The sequence below is a fragment of the Cetorhinus maximus genome, chromosome 4, assembly GCF_964194155.1.
Source record: "Cetorhinus maximus chromosome 4, sCetMax3.hap1.1, whole genome shotgun sequence".
In the NCBI taxonomy this organism is placed as follows: domain Eukaryota; kingdom Metazoa; phylum Chordata; class Chondrichthyes; order Lamniformes; family Cetorhinidae; genus Cetorhinus; species Cetorhinus maximus.
In genome coordinates, this window is record NC_135882.1 from 133829139 (window position 1) to 133853383 (window position 24245).

At 43.2% G+C, this 24245-nt stretch overlaps 1 protein-coding gene across 4 annotated transcripts in view; it reads right to left on the reverse strand.

Moving 5' to 3' along the window:
* The window catches only part of nbeal2 (neurobeachin-like 2), a 258464-nt gene that overhangs the window by 188785 nt on the left and 45434 nt on the right, over positions 1–24245 (reverse strand). Inside the window, exon 1 of one of the 4 annotated variants that reach the window (XM_078540856.1) lies at positions 23672–23839. The exons of the other annotated variants lie outside the window; for them this stretch is intronic. Coding sequence (XP_078396982.1) covers positions 23672–23713 — 42 coding nt within the window. The 5' untranslated portion in view covers positions 23714–23839. Of the gene's footprint in view, positions 1–23671; positions 23840–24245 lie in introns of those variants that run through there. 4 annotated transcript variants of the gene reach the window in all.

Below are 24245 nucleotides of genomic sequence, written 5' to 3' on the forward strand. Positions count from 1 at the left end.
GTTGAAGGAGGTGGATGGGATGCCAATCAAGCAGGTTGCTTTGTCCTGGATGGTGTTGAGCTTCTAGAGTGTTGCTGGAGTTGCAATCATCCAAGTGGAGAGTATCCTTCTGACTTGTGCCTTGTAGATGGTAGGCAGGCTTTGGGGAGTCAGCAGATGAGTTACTCTCTGCAGAATTGTCAGCCTCTGCTCTTGTAGCCACAGCATTTATATAGTTGGTCCAGTTCAGTTTCAGATCAATGCTACCCCCAGGATGTTGATACTAGGGGGTTCAGCGATGGTAATGCCATTGAATGTCAAGAGATTCTCTCTTGTTGGAGATGGTCATTGCCTGGCACTTGTGTGGCAGAAAACTTACTTGTCAATTATCAACCCAAGCTCCAATATCATCCAGGTCTTGCTGCAAATGGACATAGACTGCATCAGTATCGGAGGAGTTGAAAATATGCTGAACATTGTGAAATTATCTGTGAACATCCACACTTCTGACCTTATGATCCAGGGAAGGTCATTGATGAGACAGCTGAAGATGGTTAGGTCTAGGACACGACCCTGAGGAACTCCTGCAGCGATGTCCTGGAGCTCAGATGACTGACCTCCAACAACCACAACCATCTTCCTTTGTGCTAGGTATGACTCTTGCCAGTGGAGAGAGTTTTCTCCCTGATTCGCATTGACTTCAGTTTTGCTAGGGCTCCTTGGTGCCACATTTGGTCAAATGCTGTCTTGGTGTCAAGGGCAGTCACTCTCACTGGAGTTCAGCTCTTTTGTCCATATTTGGACCAAAGCTGTAAAGAGGTCAGGAGTTGAGTAGCCTGTCGGAACTAAACTGAGCACCAGTGAGCAAGTTATTGCTGAGTAAATGCCACTTGATAGCACTGTCGACAACACTTTCCATCACTTTGCTGAAGATCGAGAGTAGACTGATGGGGCGATAATTGGCTGGGTTGGATTTGTCCTGTTTTTTGTGAACAGGATATACCTGGGCAATTTTCCACATTGCTGGGTAGATGCCAGTGTTATGGCTGTACTTGGCGCTTAGCTAGGGAAACAGCTACTTCTGGAATACAAGTCTCCAGTACTGTTTCCGGAATGTCGCCAGGGCCGTAGCCTTTGCAGTATCCAGTACCTTCAACCATTTCTTGATGTCACATGGAGTGAATGGAATTTGCTGAAGACTGGCTTCTGTGATGCTGGGACCTCAGGAGGAGGCCGAAATGGATCATCCACTAGGCACATCTGGATGAAGATGGCTACAAATGCTTCAGCCTTGTCTTTTGCACTGATGTGTTGGACTCGCCCATCATTGAGGATGGGGATATTTGTGGAGCCTCCTCCTCCTCCAGTGAGTTGTTCAATTGTCCACTACCATTCACAACTGGATGTGGCAGGACTGCAGAGCTTAGATCTAATCCAATGGTTGTGGGATCGCTTAGCTCTGTCTATCCCATGCTGCTTCCGCTGCTTGGCATGCAAGTAGTCCTGTGTTATAGCTTCACCAGATTGACATCTCATTTTTAAGGTATGCCTGGTGCTGCTCCTGGCAATATTCTTCATTGAATCAGGGTTGATCCCCTAGCTTGATAGTAATGGTAGAGTTGGGGATATGCCAGGCCATGAGGTTACAGGTTGTGGTTGTTTCCAATCTGCTGCTGTTGATGCTCCTCCACTAAAGGAGGCCATTCAGTCCTTACCAGCTTTCTGCAACAGCAACTCAGCTAGACCCACTCCCCTGCCTTTTCCCTGTACTCCTCCCTCAAACTATGCCCCAGATTGAGATTAGATAATTTATCATAGACTGGGGATTAAACGCTGGGACCTTCTTTGTTGGTATGACTCAATACTGCACTGGAAGGTTCATTTTCAATTTAACCTTTTGAGTAATAATGGGGCAAAGTGATTGCTCACCCACTGTCAACTGACTTTCATCCACTGATTCTTTCATCATTAGCAGTTCCCTACGCCAAATCTCTATAAATCCCTCCACAGCCCTCTCTGACTCTCCAACCATCCTCCCTCCTCATTTAAGAATGCACCACTTTGACCCAGTATTTGGTCCTCCCAACTAACATCTCCCATTTTGGTGCAGTGCTTGTTTTTCTTGCATCTCTTTCAAGTGCTTGGAATGTTTTTTTTTCATTGGGTAATAGGACCAGGTGTAAGCTGTTCAGCCCCTGAAGCTTGTTCCGCTATTCAATTAGAAACCAATGTTGGTCTGATCTTCACTCCCATTTATATGCCTTTTTTGCCACATTCCTTGACAGACTTACTCAACAAATACCTATCTCGGCTTTGAAAATTTCAACTGATCCAACATCCACAGCCTTTTGTTGCAAAATTAATTTTCTGACTTCATTCCAAGATTAGAGATGCTATATGAAAGCAAATAGCTGGTGTTCAGGAACTTGGGGCAGCCACTGACATTGGAGAAGAGGACAGGAATAAGTTCGAGGGATGGATACGGCCTGCAGCAACATGTAGCTTAGTAAGACCAAGTGAAGAAAGAAAATAACTTGCATTTCTATAGCACACTCTCAGGACACCCCAAAACGCTTCACAGTTACTTCAATCAATGTATCTACTTTGGCCACACCATTGTCCAAACTGAGTGGCTTACGAGACTACTTCAGAGGGCAGATCAGACTGGGTAAGGACAACTGGTTATAAAAACAAAATGCGAATGCTGGAAATCTGAAATAAGAACAGAAAATGCTGAAAAAACTCAGCAGGTCTGGCAGCACCTTTGAGAGAAGCAGAGTTAACGTTTCAAGTCCAGAGGATTCTTCCATTAAGAACGACTGGTTTCCTTCCCTTAAGGATATTAATGAATCAGTTGCATTTTTATAACAATCTGACAAGCTTCATGGTTAGTTTTACTGACACCAGCTTTTTATTTCGAGCTTTTATAAAATATGAATTCAAATTCTCAAATAGCCACAGTGGGATTTGAATTCAAGTTCTGTGGATTATTAGCCCAGACCTCTTGATTACTACAAAATCAAAATACTGCAAATGCTGGAAATCTATAATATAAACAGAAGATGCTGGAAATACTCAGCAGGTTAGGCAGCATCTGTGAAGACAGAAACAAAAGTTTCAAGTCAATGCCCTTACATTTAGACTACAAGGCCAGTAACACAACCACTCACTACCCAACTCTATTAATAAATGATTGACACATTGCAAGCCACTCACTCATGACGACACTAGTTCAAGGAGGTTTTTTTTGTGTGGTCTTGCAACATTGCCCACATCCTGAGATCAGAAAATTTCTCATCTCATCATCGTTACTTCAGTATTTCAGAAAGCATAAAAATCTTTACAATAACAATACTCTTATAAACCTGCACGAAAATGAGCATGCACTTTGATCTGATAGGCAGCTCAAAAAAATCTCAATACTGGACAGCTTTCTTAAGAAGCACTGTCTTTTTAAATGGTAAATACGACCAAGGGGGCAATCAGGACATCCCAAAACACTTCCCAACACTCAAACACTATTTGAAGTGTTGCAGTTTTGGAAATATGGCAGTCAATTAGTGCAGAGCAAGGTCCTCAAACAGAAATGTTATAATATTATTTGCTTTGTAATGATGGTTGAGGGATAAATTTTAGCCACGATATCTGGGATAACTCGTTTCCACTACTGCCACAGGAACTTTCACATCTACTGATGGTGCAGATGTGCCCTCAGTTTAATGATTCACCCGAAAGATGGAACCAGCGACAATTCAGCACTTCCTCAGTGCTGCACTGGAGGGTCAGACAAGATTATTTAATTAAGTTAAAAGCAAAATACTGCGGATGCTGGATATCTGAAACAAAAACAAAAATTGCTGGAAAAACTCAGCAGGTCTGACAGCATCTGTGGAGAGAAAGACAGAGTTAACGTTTCGAGTCCGTATGACTCGATGAAGAGTCATACGGACTCAAAACGTTAATTCTGTCTTTCTCTCCACAGATGCTGTCAGACCTGCTGAGTTTTTCCAGCAATTTTTGTTTTAATTTAATTATGCCTTTGAAATGGACCTTGAACCCATAACTTTCTAATTACAATGCTACAAGTCAGACATGCAAAACTATGGGTTGGATTTTCGCTCGCAAGGCGCATAGCTCGAGTCAGGATATTTCCTGCCTTGGCAGAACTGCTTCAATATAAAGGGTCTTGTCAAACCCAAGTTTTGCTCAGAGTCAGGGGTGGAATCGAGTTGAGCCCACCCACCCTAGAAGCAGATCAGAGGTGGCCACAGGGGCAGGCAAGTGTTGAGCTGGGGAGGTCAGAAGGCCTGCCTAAGCTCTCTGGGACTTTGTTCCAGTTCCTTTAAATGCTGTTTTAAAACCCGCTAGCCCTCACCACACTCACTCCCTCACCCACCAGCCAATCCCATGCCCTCCACTCCAACCCATGCTCCCCCACCCACCCCCTTGCCCCTTCATACCGGCATGCCACCTCCATATCCAATATGGGCAAACCTCAACAGCCATATGGAGATTTAAAAAAACTAATAGAGCTCATAAACACTTGATAAAAAAAACCTCTTATTCAGGAAACTCATTCGAAGATTTTAAATCCTCTCAAGTGGTCAATCTATTATAAGAACAAACATCTATTCAATAACCACAAGCACAGCTAATCCTTTAATAGCCTCTTAAACTGTCAATCAGGAAGTGAACTCAGCCCCTCTGCTGAAATGTGCTTTTTGAGCTTTTGAAACTTAGCCAAGCATTCATAATGACAACTTGGGGAAATATCAACAATGTACTCTATTGAAACTTCAGGAACAGATGATCATGGCTTTTCCTAAGCTACACCAGATGGCTGTCAATCAAAGCAGTCCAGTAACCAGTGCTTTCTTAAATTGATAGCTGCAACCTGCTTTTTTCCATGTTTAAAGGACTGAAGATTTAAATAACCTCAAACCAAGGCCCTTAACAGATGTTATCTGCCCTTCAAGAGCATTTATGCATATTCCACAGATTCATGACTCCCATGCTTTGGGTTAAGACCCTTGGAAAAGCGACAATGGGGTTTATTTGAATTCAGCAATATTTTCAAATTGTCCTAAGTTCAGGTTTCCCGCCTGTGCGATTCACATCCTACCCACTGTCCCTTGTTGGTAAAAATGCGATCTGTCAAAAAAATGGGGGCGAGACTTCTGCATCTGGGTCTGCCCGACTATCTGCCCTGTATCTCAATATTAAGATTGTATTCATTTTACATATGTCCCATGTTCAAATTCTTCGGTGGCCTTACCCTCCCTTGTTTTTGTAACTTCCTTCAGCCCTGCAGTCCCTCAAAAACTCTGTGTTCCTCCAGCTCTGGCCTTGTGTATCCCCTACCTCCCTTATCCCACCATCGTGCCTCAACCATCTATGCCCCAAGCTCTGAAGTTCTCTCCCTAAACCTCTGCTCCTTCTAAACCCTCTTGAAAAACTACTTCTGTGACCAGGGTTTTTGTCATGCTTCCTAATATCGCCTTTTTTTTTTGAGTGTCCATTTCTGAACGATTATCCTTCTCTGAAACACCTTGGAATGGTTTCCTTTGTTAACGGGTGGGATTTTCCAGTCCCATCAGCAGCGGCCATCAACACGGAAGGGATAGGAAATTCTGAGGAAAATTTTCCCATCCTGTCCACAACAATGTCTGCCGGGACTGGAAAATCCCAGCCTATGTTTCTATATAAATGCAATTTGTTGCTGTCCCTTTTGTTTTCCAATTTTGAAGGTTTTTCGAAAGAAGAAGTGAATGTGTATGGATAAAGGTCCACAGGGTAATTCCCTGGTAATTTTGAAAAGATTTCATTCTGGGGAGGTTTCAGGGAAAATAACCAATGGCCATATTATCCACAATCCTCTGGAATCCAACCAATGAAAATTGCCACTTTGAGTGACTGTCTTGTGCCAAACTTTCCTACACCGGCTAAAACTTGCAGTTCTTTCACTCTGCCTGTTTTCAAAAGTCTCCTTAAACACCTATTACTGTGGCCATGTTTTCCATCCATCTTCCTATTTAAACTTCTTTCTTGTCATGCTCAAAAGTCACAGAAACAAAATTGCACATTTTTAGATTCAACAGTGCAAACTAATGAATTATGTGTACCTTACGTTTTCTGATCAATACAAATGATACAGCTTTAGTTACAACAGCATATGTGCCCTGCGCTCTCAGCATGACTGCTTGTTTTCATATCATAGGCAAAACTTTTAAGTCTTGTTTTTCACAGGAAAATAATCCAAATCATGAAGCCTGATACCAAAACAACCAGTGAAAATTCTAGAATTCCATGCAATAAAACAACATTTTAACTTATTCGATCATAAAGCAATGGCATTTGTTTGTAGGTCTATATCCAAGACTATTAAGAGTTGGTGGTGGCTACTTGAAATGCCAGATGTCTTGTAGTTGTGATGGCCTTTATTTTGGAGCTTTTAGTCAACTTTTGTGAGGTTTTCAGCTTTGCACAGCATGTATGGCAATCTCCAAGTTTTAGAGGTGCCAAATTTAAATCACCATTTTCTGATCTAGTCTCATGTTCTCTCCTACTCTTCGAACCTTGGTGGTATCCTGCACTCTGGGCTTGGACCTAGGTTTCTCAATTTAAGAGGTGAGGTGCTTGCATTTACTTACTGCCTCAGCAGGTTGAAATGCCTCAAAGATGTTCACAAAAATGGACTATTTCTTTTCAAATGCAGCGATGGTTGATATGTAGGCAAAATGGCAACCACTTTGTTACATCAGCATCCCAACACAGGGGTAAGATTAATGACCAGTTAATCTGTGATCTGTTCATTTTAGTTGAGGGAGAAACGGTAGCCAGAATAGGAGAATTAAAAACTTTTCCTGAATAATATCAGTTCTCATCTTATCCAAAAGAATGGATTTTTGATTTAAAGTTATTTTTATAAAAAGGGTGAACTGCAACAGTCAGCTCAGATTTGACTATTTCTTATCAATCTCTCTAACACAAATTGGAGAGTGACAAAGTCCGAAGTTGACAAGCTTTGCATATTGAGATTTAGCAATGCACATTTCCCTGTACTCTACCTGTCATCCTGCAATGCAATGTCCATTTTTGGCCAATGCAGTGGTTTGCCTTCCATCTATACAATTTTAGCCTCACCTTTGGGTCTTTTTATGGCTAGAAATGTCCAAAGATACAAACTTGACCACTAAACATTTAAAACAAAAGCACTTTGATACGAGGTAGTGGAGGAAGTTTTGTGGCACAGTGAGTAGCCTCCCTGCTATCCAGAAGTTCTGGGTTGGAGTCCCACTCCAGGGCTTGATGGTGAAGGAAGGTGCATTCATAACAAGAGATTAAATATCAATCCGCAAATTCTTCCAACATACACCAATGGCAGGTGGGAGAGATTCATGGTCAGCCATGTGATGGAAAGAAAGTTGGAGCCTCTGACATCACTATTCATAGCTTCAGATTACAATAGGCATGTAAAAGTGCATGTTTCCCAGCAATTTGGTCTCCCTGAATGAACAGTAACAGATCCCTACCAAGTGATAGCAAAAGCAGCTAGTATGAACCCATTTGTATGCAAATTAGACATTTCTTTCAGAAAATAATGTTTTGGGATACAGATTATGACTAATTTGAGGTGCGGCATAATGTAAGTGCTGGGGACAAAAGGCTCCCAGAGTTTCCCACCACTGGAGTCTTCCTAATCTGGATAGTAGACTAATTGATAAAAGGCAGATTGCCATAATTAGTCAACGTTTTCATTACTGTTGTATCATCGGACCACCAGGATGGCAGATAGCCAAATAGATTTTGATTTTTTTCTCAACTAGTAAATCCTATATTCTTTGTCTTATAGGAATATATATTTCCGTTGCTTGCCAAAGCTTGTTACAAAGTTATCAGGTTGTTGATCCAGACACTGGATCTCCTTCCATCAGAACTTCCTACTCATCTCCAAAAGTGTTTAAATCTTTAACATCCAATTCAACATGCAGACAGGAAAAAATGGGATCTGTAACACTGCAGATCATGACCTCAGAGCCAACTGCAGAGCTTGGATCTATAACCTTCTAAGCCAGGGTTCTACCAACGGAGTCAAGATGAGGCAAATCTGAGATGATAACAACAAAGTTTCTAACAAAACAAGGGTTTTAAATTCAGCGGGACTAGGCGTTGTGGGGGACGGTCATTGTGGAATATATGAGATACTAACATGTAGCTGCTTGGAACAGTCATAACGCTACATACAGATGAAATATCAATTTTATGACTTGAAAGTAACAGAAATCAAGTCAGCAACTTAATTTGATTCATCCAACTTTTCTCATCAATCAGTCTTTAAGCTAAATGATTAACAAAAGCAAAAACTTGGATACAGTCAAATCTCCAAATCTGCCCATTTTTTTTTTAATTGGGCCTGTAACAGAGTTATTGTACAGCCTCATATCTGAAGGATGGACATTTGAGTGAGGAAAGCTGGTAATCATGGCACCACTGAAAAAGATCAGTGGTTCTGCACTTCCCAAGAGTAAGCCTTGCCCAACTGTGGAAATCTGCACAACAGTATTCTGGCCCCATCTCTGCCCCAGAGTAAGGTTGCCTCTTAAAATAGAGCAAACACTGGATTAACCCTCATGTCTTCGGAATAGAGGTGAAGAAAACTACATCCACATTTCCTTCTTGCTTTCCTCTTCCTTTTCCCCTCTACTTTGTCTTCTCCTCTCCCCTATTGCTTCCTTTTCCTCTCCCTTCTCCTTCCCTACCTCTTTCCCTTTCTTCCCCCCCTTTTAGACCAAGCCATCTTCAAACCCTAACAGGTTACACTGCTGGTGATGCATCAAACTGAGACACAAACACATGTCAGCTTCCCCTTTGAAAGCCACAACACCAGAGGAAAGGAAAGTAAGTAACATTGGAAGGTTGGCACATTGTTTATTAAGAAAAGCCATGTTCTGCAATATCAGCTTTCCTGTTTCCAATCAACCACAATAGCCACAGATGAGAGGGGAAGCAAACTTACCCCCACCTCCATTCCCAATAGCAGAAGACAAGATACTTATGTGTAACTAGAAAAAGAGATAATAGGCCTTCTAGAACATCCTTGGAAAGAATGAACCAGTATTTCATAACCTCAGGGCGTCCTAAAGCCTTTGTAGCCAATGTAGGTCACTCGTGTAATGGATAAAATGCAGCAGCCAATTTACATGAAAAATAATCAGACACTCTAGTCAAATTAATAAAAACAAAAAGCTAAAAGCTACTGCGGATGCTGGAAATCCAAAACAAAAACAGAATTACCTGGAAAAATTCAGCAGGTCTGGCAGCATCGGTGGAGAAGAAATCAGTTAACGTTTCGTAGTCAAATTAGCTATGGGATAAATATTGGCCAGGACTCCAGCCATAGTATCTTTATCCCCACCTGAGAGGGCAGTCCTAATTTAACATCTCATCTGAAAGACAGCACCTTCAACAGAGAGATATTCTGGAGTATCAGCATGGATCCTGTGCTCAAGTGGGGCTTGAGCACACAACCTTCTGAGTCAGAGGTGAGAGCACGACCCCTGAGCCATAGTTAACACACAAGGAAGGAAAGGAAAAGAGAAAGGCTTTTGTGTCTCTTGGAATCATGAATGTACAGTGCACGAATAGAGGCAAACCAGAAATAGGCCACAAGCCCCTCAAACCTGCTTTGGCACTGAATTAGATTGTGGCTGATCTTGTACCTCAACTCCATTCACCCATCTTCGTTCCATATTCCTTGATATCCCTATCCAACAAAAAACCTTCCCTGCTCCAGGGAATAGAAGCCAAGGTTATGCAACATGTCCTCAATTTGTCCCTTTAAGCCTAGTGTTTAAATTTAAAAAAATTATTCCTCACATTATGATCCCACAAACGACAATGGGATGGCATCACGCTCTAAGCAAGGAACGCCATGAGAATGCAAAGTTGCTGTTGAAATAGCAAATGGAGGAAAGTTATGCAAACAGGTTAAAGGTTTGCTTCCAATCATTGGGTAGCTTTTTTCCACAAACAGAAAGGTATGGAATTTCCTGAGAGCAGCTTTTGCCCCACTGTACTCCTGACAAAATCTGCCTAGTGGAGCTGGGTTTGGCTACTGGAGAAATTCACAGCTAAAGTATGTGAAATACACAGCAGAGAAAGACAGGTTAATGCTCAAGTGTGACCTTTATTAGAGCTTGATTTCCTTTTGATAATGATGACTCCAACATAACCCTGTTACTCCCTCCAAAACCACATCAAAATATATAGCTACACACTCTGTCACTATCACTCACCTTTCTGTTTGCTCCTCCTCCCCACTGTTATTCTCTTTAAGGGGATGGGGGAGATGCACTCACATACTAATCGCAATATGCTGCATCTCAGGTCAATTTGTAGAAGGATTTGAATATTACAGAACATGATAATTACAGCCCACCTAATTGGACCAATGTTCAGATATGCTGTATTCTGCGCTACCTCCTAAAATCCTTCAGTCCCCATCTCTACCAAATACCTATCCAATTCCCATTTGAATTTAACAACACTATCTGCCTCCACAGTCTCCCTGGGTAGGCAAGGAATGTGAATAGCCATTCAGCTCCTCAAGTCTGCTCTGTCATTTTATTTGATCATTGGCTGATCAGTACCTCAACTCCACGTGAATCATATCCCTTGATACCCATTTGATAAATTTAACACCCACTGTGGTAAACGCTTCACCACCCACACTCTCTCCCCCGCCGCCCCTTCCCCCCCACCGCCCCAACAATTGTTGTCCATCATAGATTTTGTAATATTGTCAAACACATCATAGGCTGCAGTTTAATCAAACTACTAGGATCTGAAATATCTAAGATCTCCAACAGTTCTTTTCTCCTGTGTAAACATTTCTAGTGTCTGGAGATGCTCCTGATAAATTAGGTGTCCAAGGTCGTTCCTTTTGCTGTGCCTCTCTAGTATCACTGCAGTATACTAAACAAAATTGTACATCCCAAGAAACATGGGGATTTACGAAATCAGTTCTGCAATACTCCTGATGCTTTTGCAACATCTTTTGCATCTTTCACCACTTTGAGTCATTATTTGTAGCGACGGCCTTTTATTTTATTGTAACTCTGCTCAAAGTCTCTGGCTGTTGACTTTTGCTCATATTCATCAGTCACACCAAGCTTACAGCACAGAAACATGCCATTTGGACCAAATGGTCTAAGCTGGTGTTTTATTCTTCATGCGAGTTCCCTCCCACCTCTCTAAAGCAAACCCGACCAACAGAACTTATTTCTTTCTCCGGCATGCGTTTATCTGACTTCCCCTTAAATGCATCTATGCTGTCTACCTCACCTATTCTATGTAGTAGCGCATTCTGCATTCTCACCACTCTAAGCAAAAAGGTTTCTCTCAAATTCCCTATTAGTTTATTAACGACTACTTTATGTACATATATATATATATATATATATATGACCTCTAATTTAGGACAACTGGAAACATTTACTCTACATCTACCCTATCAATTCCTTTAAAAATTTTAAAGGCCTCTATCAGGTCACTCCCTCGACCCATTCAACCTTTCTTGGCATGTATATCCTCTAAATTCTGGTATTATCCTTGTAAATCCTTTTTGCAAGTTTTCCAATGCCTCAGGGATCACTCAGGGCTTATTTTTTGTGCATAGGTTTAAGATACTGCCAATTCTTTTGGTGGTCATAGAACTCTAGTTGGTAGGACGTGCAGGAGAGAGGAAAAGGAGGTAAGGATCAGGGAACTAACCAAAGGACACGGTAACTGCTCAGTGACACTCAGGGCCTAGGCCTGTGACCTTCCAGACTGCATTGTACAAGGCCTTGGAAGCAAGATGGGTAGAGAGAAATTGACAAAGTCTTACACGAGGAGATGTTGGGGGGTTAGTTAGCTCAGTTGGCTAGATGGCTAGAGTGTGGTGCAGAACAGCACCACAGATTCTATCTCCATACTGGCTGTGGTAGTTCACGGAGGCTTGCCTCCTTGCCTTACCTCATGCTTGATGCGGAGTGGTTCCCCTCAAGCTAATTAACCAACTGTGTCTCTCTAATACGGAAAAAAATGTCTACAGTCCTTCTTGGGCTACAACTAATTTCCTACCTACATGAGCAGACAAACAAGGGTTGCACGGAAAGGGGAGGAGGATTGATTCATCAGCAAGAAAAGGCAAAAGAAACAGGGAAAGAGAAAATAAGGAAAGGAAGGAGGAAAGAAAGAATGGAAGAAGGCTGGAGGAAATCGTTCAGCATGAAATAAGCACAGAAAAAGGAGGGAAGAACGCAGAGTCAGAACCGAGCAGAATGTGATTTTAACTCCTGTGCAGAAATTGATGTGACTGGGCCGGGGTGGAGAAATTATAAGCATTTTGAACAACACAACAAACAATAAACAGATACCATACAGAGAGGGAACATTGAACAGGGCCAGCTGTTATGATTCAACCCTCCTCTACTTATCTTCTCACCATATCATTCTGTGCCTTCTCTCTCTCTGAATCTCATTTTTAAGTGTTCAGAGAGAAAGGAGTGAGGGACTTCCCAATACTCCACACACCCAGGCTGTCTGGGATCAGACCAAACGAGGAGGTTGTCTGTTGCATAGATCTGGCCGATTAGCTATCCTGGTGCTCAGCCTCGGCACCACAGATGCCCCAAATTCCCCCACCAACTCAGAGTGTTTTAACTTTTTTTATTAATGGAGTTCCTGGTTTCAGATTCAACTCAGAAAAGCCCCATCAGATAGAACCTTTTGAATTCTGTGCTTATTTTGGTAACACCGATAAAGCACCAAAAACTACAGGAGGACAAACATACCAAAACTTTTTCATCATTTGCATTCCGAGTTAAATTAAATTTAAAACATTAAATTATGCTGTCTCGAGTATACATGAATCCTGTCTCAAACAAACGTGTTTGACTATTGACTGCCCTCTGAAGTGGCCCAGCAAACTGCTACAGGGAATATCACACAAACTGCAGTCGTTCATGGAGAAGACCCACAACCACCTTGGATGCTCAGCTGCGGTTCAGTTGGTAACACTTTCCTGAGTCAGATTGTTGAAGTTCCACTCCAGAAACAAAACTATGCTGACACTCTAGTTTAGCACTAAGACGATGCTGCATTATCAGAAATGCCATCTTTCAGCTGTAATGTTAAACCTATCTGCCCTCTCAGGTGGACATAAAAGATCCTATAGCACAATTAGGACAGCAAGGGAGATCTCCCCAGTATCCAGGCTAAAGTTTATCCCTCCACCAACATCATCAATAGAGATTATCTGATCACTATCACACTACTGTTTGTGAGGCCTTGCTGTGCATAAATTGGCTGCTGTGTTTCCTACATTACTCAGTGACGACACTTCAACATTAATTATTGAATCCTTATGACAATTCAATAGCTTCATGTCCACTTTTACTGATACCACCTTGTAATTCCAGACTTTTGCAACTGAGTTCAAATTCTCAAATTGCCATGGTGGCACTTTGATTTCAGATTGTTTGAATTAACAAGCCAGCAACATATCTTTTCACGGGATGTGGGCATCGCTAGCAAGGCCAGCATTTATTGCCCATCCCTAATTGCCCTCGAGAAGGTGGTGATGAGTCACTTTCTTGAACTGCTGCAGTCCATGTGGTGTAGGTACACACACACAGTGTTGTTAGGAAGGAGTTCCAAGATCTTGACCCAGCGACAGTGAAGGGACAGCGATATATTTCCAAGTCAGGGTGGTGTGTGGCTTGGAGGGGAACTTGCAGGTGGCGGTGCTCCCATGCACCTGCTGCCCTCGTCCTTCTAGGTGGCAGAGTTCGCAGGCTTGGAAGGTGCTGTCGAAGGAGCCTTGGTGAGTTGCTGCAATGCACCTTGTAGATGGTACACACTGCTGCCACTGTAAGTCTATGGCAGAGGGAGTGAATGTTGAAGGTGGTGGATGGAGTGCCAATTAATCTACTACACTACTATAATCCCACAATGACTAATAATTTCAATGCAAGAATATCCACAATGCACGGAGTGTAAGAGAAAGCGACATATTGCATCATTCATGTGGACATATAAAAATGATGGGCAAGAGAAGGCCAGCTTGTCCATCGAGCCTGCTTTACACTCATGATGGCTGAAGTATCCCGATTAATATAAACAAATCTACCTGTAAGTGTCTAAAGAGCATTGACAATAAAGGGAGATAAACCTGTCTGCAGCCCTGAATGTGTACACTTCCAGTAAGCAAATAATTACACAAAATTACATTAGATAGAATATACGGCACAGACAGGCCATTCAGCCCAACCAATACATGCCGGTGTTTATGCTCCACTCGAGCCTCCTCCCATCTTTTCTCATCTAAATCTATCATCATAACTGTTCTGAGATAAGTCCTTCTGCCTTGGACTCGAGGCATGGGATTCAGTTCTTAGACAGACTGTAGGCATACTCTGGTATCTGCTTAACGCGTGTTTATTAGTACAACATCTAAACAGGTTGCAGAGTAGGCACGTTGCTCCTCAGCATGATTCCAACCTCTCTCTCTCAAGTCTAACACAAGACTGACTGATGTCAGTTGTACATCAGCATCTATGTCATACATTAGCATATCCATCTGTTAACCCTTTGTACAACAATAACCATCTATTCCCGACCTCTACATAAGTTTCTCCTTAAATGCATTTATATTATTCGCTTTAACAACTTTCTGTTGATACATTTAAATGCAAATCAGACAGGTCTCCTTCAGAAAATAATATCTTAGGGGTACACTATGTGAGTAATTTAAGACATGATGTGATGAGTTAGTGTGCTTGGGAGAAATAGTTGATTCTAGACCTGGACTCTGGCAGCTCTAATGAAATGTTAACTTGGTTTCTGACTCCACAGATGCCACCTGACCTGCTGAGTATTTCCAGCATCCGCAATATTTTGCTTTTGTCCCACAGAGAGCAATTTGATAATGACTAGTTAATCCAATTTAGTGATATTGGTTCAGAGATAAATATTGGCCGGGACAATAGCCAACTCCCCTGCTCTTCTTCAAAATAGTACCATGGCATCTTTTACATTCACTTCAGGAACTTCTATGCATCAAGTAGCACTTGAGCAAGAGGAGGGGAGAAAATGGAGGCATGGAGTAGAGTTTGATTTTTGTAGAATTATAAATAAATGGTAGTTTATTCAGAGAATGCTGAGTTCAGTAGCTTGCAGTAAATTGAAGGTCTAGTACACCATGGCGAGGGAAGCCTCACAGGAAACTGACCTGGTGGCAAATAAAAACCATTCACTAGATCCTCACAAGTCAATACTGTAGAATTAGAATTAAAAATAGATTTTCTTTGTTTACTCCATTCACATATTAATGCTCATATTATATATAAAACATATAAAATGCATTTTATTATAATTCGCTTGTGTTTAAAACAGAACACTATTACAGACACAAGCTTTCTATTTATTAGAGATTCCAGCAGCTGGAGCACAAGTTTTGCAGGCCATTTTGAAATTGTCTCATGTCAAATGCAAACAGTGGGCTAAATTTTAGTTCCACGGTCTCAATCCTGATGCTGGTGTTAGGAAATAGAGATAGTTTATGTAAGTTATATTGGTATTTGTGGGTGTTAGGAATGAGTTTTGGCTTTAATGTTTAAGTTTGATTTGTATTTCTGTATGTGTGTTAAGAAAAGTCAAATTGAGTTTTAGTTTCACTTTAAAAAGGTGCTTGCATTTCTAATGAGGATTTTACAACTGTAAGCTAAGTTAAGCAAACAAGAGTAGAGAAAAAGTGCCAAGAACAGGGGTCCAGAGAGGCAGGTCCCTCCTATAGACAGACATGCACACAAAACAAGCTAGAAACAGCAATTTGTTTTGGAAGCTGTTGAAGATCAGTTGGTTTGAAGACAGCTGTTTGCAGAAGCAACCTAGAAGGGGCAGATAGCCAGTCCCAAGCTAAGGAAAAGGCCCAAAAATCCAGGGGAGTGAAACAGGAGAAAGTCCCAAGAAGGCTTTCCAGTCAAAGGAAGGACAGGAACCTGGAAAAGGCCCTGTTAAGTGAAGTTAAGAGTGAGGGGGCAGAAAGAAAGGCTCCAAGCCTCAGATTTAAAGAGACAAAAGCGGCATAAAGCAGATTTAAAATGAGAACAGCTTGCAAGTGGCAATAAAGTCCAAAGAAACAAATGAAGGTCTGTAACTCTTTGCTATGGTCATGTGAAGCAGTGGTGTACTGTTGATGGCTGCGTTGGTGACAGAGAGTGCATGGAAGTCGGCTTGAATGCATGTGGTGACCCAGGGGAGAGGAACATCGGAAGGAGAATTCAAAACCCTGGAGGTGAACCTTTGCGGAAGACATTGGTGAGAAAGCGTCGGTTTGGGAAAAGATTCCAAAGCGAGTTCTTCAAAACAGGAGATTGGAAACTCTCAAGTAAAAGACAGAGTGCAGTGAGACCAATTGGCTCATGGTGTGACAAGTGTCTGGGAGTGGGGAGGGGAGATCCATAGCATCTGGTTGAGGTGGCATCTGTCATGTGGTTTCAGAGTGTGGTGTGTCTGACCACAGGGTGCCTATTGATTTACATGGATTGTGTATTTACTGTGAACATTAAAGTATAAGAAAGCTTTGTAACTTGTGCTATGCTTACAAATCTGTACATATCTGTAAAGGTATGGTTGTGGGTGAAAGAATATTGTAATAAAGTTAGTTTTTTCCTGTTTAATAAATGTTTTATTCTTTTGTTAAAAGTTAAATCACCTGACTCCTGTGACTCTGTTCAGTAGCTACTCTCCAAATACCTAAACAAACTAATAAAAGTTAGGATCTATCAAGCTGGGTTCCAACCTGGGATCAGGCTTGTCCAGTGGTAACCTCAACCTAGGGATTATAACAGCTGGGCTGAAATCTGGTGAGGAACCTGGAAGTGGCTGTGGCAGGATCCTGGAGGAGATGCGAGTAGGCAGCTGATTAAGAGGTCCCCTCTGGAAGCCCCATGCAATTAAGGACCGTGGGCAGGGTCCACTGGAGGGCCAATGGGAGCACTCGAGGCTCTGAGCCACTGGGAGACTCACCGGGAGAGGTGGCACTGCTGCTACAAATGAGGGGTTGTGGGGCTGCCTCAAGGTGAAAATGCCCTCTGAAGATGAATAAATGTTACAAAATATATTATGGCCACAGTTGCCAGGCCATCATTGCAGAGGGCCGGTGGGGGGGGGGGGGGGGGGGGTCCCTGTGGCCCTCACAGCCCACTAGATCCATGCTGGGCTGTTTTGCAGGATGAGCTTCTAGCTGCCCCCTAGCCTGTCACTGTGATGCCGCCATCATTCCATCTATGGGCTCCAGCCACACTGGGAGATTTGTATGAAAAGTCCCCTCAAATGGCACTTCTATTGGCAACACTTCACTAGTGGGTGGGTAGCTAGATGGGCCAGAGGCAGGAACATATCAGCAGACCAGCACAGCAACCATTAGCGAGATATTGCTGGCAGGCCCACCTCCAAACCCGCTTTTGCATGAAAATTCAGGTCAGCAAGTCGTGATTGGCAAGAGAATTATAAAATCAAATTATAAGGTCAGAAATAAAAAATGATTCAGAGTTCCTCTGATAGTTGCCTGGGGGAAAGGCTTCACTCTCTGGTCTGTGTTCAATTAACAAATTGCATTGGCACAGAGGTTGGTGGTGGCATATTGCCCTCAGCATGAATGGGTTGAAAGGCGACATAAATAAAATAAATCAGAGAGTGTTCCTGCTCCTCATTGTTACTCAAGGTACTCCTGCTGGAAAGCACATGTAGGTGTGTGTGGTTGTGCAGTGGAAACATTAAGGGACTATTTATTATGAGGCCTGAAGTCATAGTCTGGAAAACATGTGAGAAAGTCAGGATCAATCTGGTGATATTTCATCATCATCCAGTTACTGGAGCCTCACATGACCATTTTTGGTACAGCACCAGAATGTTAGGGTTTCCAAACTATGAATAGCAAACTATCCTTGTGAAGATGCACAGGGTGTTGAATTGCTCCATAAAAATAAAAAGAGTTGTATTTTTGGCCCACTTCAAAGCAGAAAGGGGGTACCGGTATACAGGGTTTCATAAATCATTTTATGTGATGCCATGGTTCCAGGATCAAGGGCTCAAATGGAAACTCTCAAACTGTGGTCATTGCCCCTTTGTACTTTGCCACTGTCCTTCAGTGTTAGCTAGGTCCAGCAGTAGCATTCTTGCCTGAGCGAGAAGATTGTTGATTCACTTCCCCCTCCAGAGGCTTGAGCACATGTACAACATTGAGGGAGTCAGACATCAAACCGACTTCCTATCTGCCTTTCAGATTTTTTTTTATTCATTAATGGGATGTGGGCATCGCTGGCTGGGCCAACATTTAATGCCCATCCTTAGTTGCCCTTGAGAAGGTGGTGGTGAGCTGCCTTCTTGAACTGCTGCACACCATGTGGTGTAGGTATACCCACAGTGCTGTTAGGAAGGGAGTTCCAGGATTTTGACCCAGTGACAGTGAAGGAACGGCGATATATTTCCAAGTCAGGATGGTGAGTGACTTGGAGGGAAACTTCCAGGTGGCGGTGTTCCCATCGATCTGCAGCCCTTGTTCTTCTTGATGGTAGTGGTCGTGGGTTTGGAAAGTGCTGTCTAAGGAGCCTTGGTGAATTCTTGCAGTGAATCCTGTAGATGGTACACACTGCTGCTACTGTGTGTCGGTGGTGGAGGGAGTGAATGGGGTGCCAATCAAGACGGCTGCTTTGTCCTGGGTAATGTCGAGTTCATGAGTGTTGTGGGAGCTCCACTCATCCAGGAAAGTGGGAAGTTTCTATTACACTCCTGACTTATGCCTTGTAGATGGTGGACCGGCTTTGGGGAACCAGGAGGTGGGTTACTCATCACAGGATTCCTAGCTTCTAACCTACTCTTGTAGCCACAGTATTTATGTGGCTAGTCCAGTTCAGTTTCTGGTCAATGGTAAGCCCCAGGATGTTGATAGTGAGGGATTCAACGCTGTTAATGCCATTGAACATCAAGGGGTGATGGTTAGATTCTCTCTTGTTGGAGATGGTCATTACCAGGCACTTGTGTGGCACGAATGTTACTTGCCACTTGGCAGACCAAGCCTGAATATTGAACAGGTCTTGCTGCATTTGGGCATGGACTGCTTCAGTATGTGAGGAATCATAAATGGTGCTGAACATTGTCCAATCATCAGCAAGCATCCCCACTTCTGACCTTATGATGGATGGAAGGCCATTGATGAAGCAGCTGAAGAACGTTGGGCCGAAGACACTATCCTGAGGAACTCCTGCAGTGATGTCCTGGAGGTGAGATGACTGACCTCCAACAACCACAACCATCTTCCTTTGCTCTAGGTATGACTCCAACCAGTGGAGAGTCTTCCCCCTGATTCCCATTGACTCCAGTTTTGCTAGGACGCCTTGATGCCACACTTGGTCAAATATGGCCTTGATGTCAAGGGCAGTCACTCTCACCTCACCTCGGGAATTCAGCTCTTTTGTCCATGTTTGAACCAAGGCTGTAATGAGGTCAGGAGCTGAATGACCCTGGCAGAACCTAAATTGTGCGTCAGTGAGCAGGTTATTGCTAAGCAAGTGCTGCTTGATGGCACTGTTGATGACCCCTTCCATTACTTTACTGATGATGGAGAGTAGACTGATGGGGCAGTAATTGGCCGGGTTGGATTTTTCTTGCTTTTTGTGTATAGGACATACTTGAGCAATTTTCCACATAGCTGGGTAGATGCCAGTGTTATCGCTGTATTGGAACAGCTTGGCTAGGGGCACGGCAAGTTCTGGAGCACAAGTCTTCAGTGCTATTACCGGAATATTGTCAGGGCCCATAGCCTTTGCACTATCAAATGCCTTCAGCCGTTTCTTGATATCACGTGGAGAGAATTAAATTAAATTGGCTGAAGACTGGCATCTCTGATACTGGGGACCTCCGGAGGAGGCCGAGATGGATGATTCAGATGGCACTTCTGGCTGAAGATTGTTGCAAATGCTTCAAGCCTTATCTTTTGCACTGATGTGCTGGGGTCCTCCATCATTGAGGATGGGGAAATTTGTGGAGCCTCCTCCTTCAGTGTGTTGTTTAATTGTCCACCACCATTCACGACTGGATGTGGCAGGACTGCAGAGCTTCGATCTGATCCGTTGGTTGTGGGATCACTTAGCTCTGTCTATCACTTGCTGCTTATGCTGTTTGGCACACAGGTAGTCCTGTGTTGTAGCTTCACCAAGTCGATACCTCATTTTTAGGTATGCCTGGTGCTGCTCCTGGCATGCCCTCCTGCATTCTTCATTAAACCAGGGTTGATCCCCTGACTTGATGGTAATGGTAGAGTGGGGGATATGCCGGGGCATGAGGTTACAGATTGTGTTCGAGTACAATTCTGCTGCTGCTGAAGGCCCACAGCGCCTTATGGATGCCCAGTCTCGAGTTGCTAGATCTGTTCGAAATCTATCCCATTTAGCACGGTGGTAATGCCACACAACACGATGGAGGGTATCCTCAATATGAAGGCGGGATTTCATCTCCACAAAGACTGTGCGGTGGTGACTCCTGCCGATACGGTCATGTATCTGCAGCAGGCAAGTTGATGAGGATGAGGTCAAATATGTTATTCCCTCTTGTTGGCTCCCTAATCACTTGCCATAGACCCAGTCTAGCAGCTATGTGAGGGGTGGGGGACTTCAGTGCCCATTACTGCCCGAGCTGGCCAAGCCCTAAAGGACATAGCTGCTAGACTGGGTCTACGGCAAGTGATTAGGGAGCCAACAAGAGGGAATAACATATTTGACCTCATCCTCATCAACTTGCCTGCTGCAGATACATGACCGCATTCTGCACCCTTGCCACCCTCAGTGCTTCCTCCAAGTGGTGTTCAACATGGAGGAGTACTGATTCATCAGCTGAGGGAGAGCAGTACATGGTAATCAGCAGGAGGTTTTGTTGCACATGTTTGGCTCAGTAGCACCATGTTTGACCTGATGCCATGAGACTTCATGGGGTCTGGAGTCGATGTTGAGGACTCCCAGGGCAACTCTCTCCTGACTGTATATCACTGAGCCACCACCCCTGCTGGGTCTGTACTGCCGGTGGGACAGAACATACCCAGGGATGGTGATGGTGGTGTCTGGGACATTATCTGTAAGATATGATTCCATGAGGATGACTATGTCAGGCTGTTGCTTGACTAGTCTGTGAGGCAGCTCTCCTAATTTTGGCACTAGGCCCCCCCCAGTATTAATAAGGAGGACTTTGCAGAGTTGACAGCGCTGTTTGCGCCATTGTTGTTTCCCAGGTCGATGCCGAGTGGTCCATCTAGTTTCATTCCTTTTTTGAGACTTTGTAGCAGTTTGATACAAGTGAGTAGCTTGCTAGGCCAATTCAGAGGGCATTTAAGAGTCAACCACATTGCTGTGGGTCTGGAGTCACATGTAGGCCAGACCAGGTAAGGGCCACAGATTTCCCTCCCTAAAGGACATTAGTGACTAGTGACAAACGACAATGGTTTCATGGTCATCATTAGACTTATAATTCCAACCCGGGTTCCCAGGGCATTCCCCTAGTTACTAGTCCAGCAACATTCCCACTCCGCCATCACCTCCCATGAGGTGAATGTAAAAGAATCCATGCCGCTATCTGCAGAGGAACAGGGGAGTTCTCCTGGTGTCCTGGTCAATATTTATACCTCAACCAGCATCACTAAAATAGATAATTTGTACATTATTACATTGCTCTTTGTGGGACCTTGCTGTGTGAAAGTTACCTAATGCATTTTCTATATTATGAAAATAGCTATACTTCAAAAGTACTTCATTGGCTGCAAGGCATTTTGAGACAGTGAGGTCATGAAAAATGCTACAAAAATGGAGGCCTTTCTTGCTCACTAGACGGCAACAGGAAACAGCACCGTGCTGTACTTTGGAAAAGTAAGTTGGAATGCAGATACCACCACAGAAACAAAGTTCATTTCTTTCATCCATCTAAGCACTTATCATGTTAGCTTATTTAGTAGCACTCCTGACTCTGGAAGGTTGCATGCTTGCATTCCATAGAAGGGCGTAAACACTTCAGTGCAATATCCAGAGGATGCTGTGTAGCAGGTGACTATAGTGGGAAAGGGGGGTCAGGGAAGGGAAATGGTCAGCCCCTGTGGACCCCTCCATGCAGGGAGCAGTGCTTTTGGCAGGCTGAAGCCAGATGCCATGAAATGAGAGACAGAGCAGCAGCAAGCAGCAGGAGCTGAAGTCCAGGGACTAGTGAGTTGTATTGTGGTAAGAGCCAAGGCCAAGAATAGGGCAACTTGAAGCCTCTGACGGTGGCTAGAAAACACGAAGTGGAAGTAGAGCGGGTATACAGCTGCTCGAGTCCTAGCCAGGCTGCCTGGACAGCACCCCCGAGTCCGAGGAGCCACGAGGTGACGTGCTTTCCTTCGCATCTGAGAGATAAGGTAATCTGGTTCACGTGGTCATGGGAAATTAACAATAGGAGCTCCACCAACTGAACTCCACTACCCAGCTGATGAGAGATCAGGAGTTAAGCTCTCAACGATATCCTGTTGGATCTGGAGTGTCAGTCGCGAATGTCCATTGTAAAAAGTTTATCAGAGTTAAGCTTTTATGTTACTGTTTATAAGGATCTGATGCCAGTGGAATAAAGGATCCCTGTTTAATGACCTTTGTGCAATCCATCTGCTTGAATTGCACGTATTGTTTGAGATATCAAATGGATGCCCCATCTGCTGTTTGGGTTGTTGGTAAAAATCCTGTGTTTTCAGACAATGCCATAGAGGTACAGTGGTGTAATGGTTAAGTCATTGGGCTAGTCATCTACTGTCTTGAACAAAAAAATCCAAAGAAGGTAAATTTAAATTCCACCATGGCAGTTCATGAATTTGAATTCAGTTTTAAAAATCTACAAATAAAAAATAGCCCGGTAAAAAGTGAGCATGGAGCTGCTGAATCATTGTAAAAACCCAACTGGTTCACTAATTTCTTTTTGGAAGTTTTTACTTGGTCTGATCTATGTGTTGACTCTTAACTGACCTGTGAATTGGCAAACCACAACCTCAATTCAGAAGGCAGCCCACTTTCTCAAAGGAACTAGGGATGGGCAATAAATACCAGCCTTGTCAGCATCCTGAAAATGAATTTTTAAAAATTATAGACTCGTGGCCATCATTTCCCCATAATCTATACAAAAAAAAGCCAGTTAACTGGTCATTCACCTCTTCATCCAGAACAATTGCTGTGCTTCCCTACGTATAACTCATCTGGTGAAACACTTTGAGACATGAGTGATAAGGTCTTAGATAAATGCAAATATTATCACAGAATTATTAACCTGTGCTGCCTACAATCAGAAGATCAATGACTACCAACCTATTAGTGTAAAAACAGGTTATGATAAGTAGCTTTTATTTCAGATTTCCAGCATCCGCATATTCTGTTTCTCAATAAGACAAGTAGCTATCACTCTGAGACTGGTAATATACATTTGGAAATAAAAGTTCTTCAGCTTTTAACAAGTACTGTGTTTTAATGGTCTGGACATTATGAGGGGTTAGCAGTGAAATTACTTGCCTCAGGTCTACTTAAAAGCCAGCTCGAATACTTCCTGAAAGGCTCCACAATAAAAACAAATTAATTTACTACTTCATTACCTCAGATGCCAGCGGAGGAGGCTGGGAAATGGGCAGGTCCATTATCGGCACGTCTACAGTAGCTCTTCCAAGGAATTCAAGCGAAGAGCACTATTTGACAATGCTGTTGAGTGATGGATGATTGAGCTGTGAGCTTTCGACAGACTCCCTGCAAAGCGGGACTCCATGATATACTAAACTCTGAACAGATCGACAGACAGGCCAGGAAGTGGCGAGTCACAGAGACGACCTAACGACACGCTTCCTCTCTCACTCTTTGCTAAACCCTATCTCATTGAATCAACAAGCTCTTTACATGAAGGGTGTGGCAAACCTTTCTGTGCCCTTTCTTCCATTCTCTTCTTTCTTTCATTCTCTTGCAATGTTTTCTTTATTAAAGCTAAGTTTTTTTCCCTTCCCTTCCTGAAGCTCTATTTACATTCTTTACATGTGAGTTGGAAAGGAACAATCGGCAGAGTATTCTACCACAAGGAACATCGCAACCAGTCCAATCCTGTCCTTTCTAGCCCTGGGGCATTGAGGCAAGTTCTAACATCTTAAACACCACCCTGGTTGAGGTTTGCTAATTCTGCTT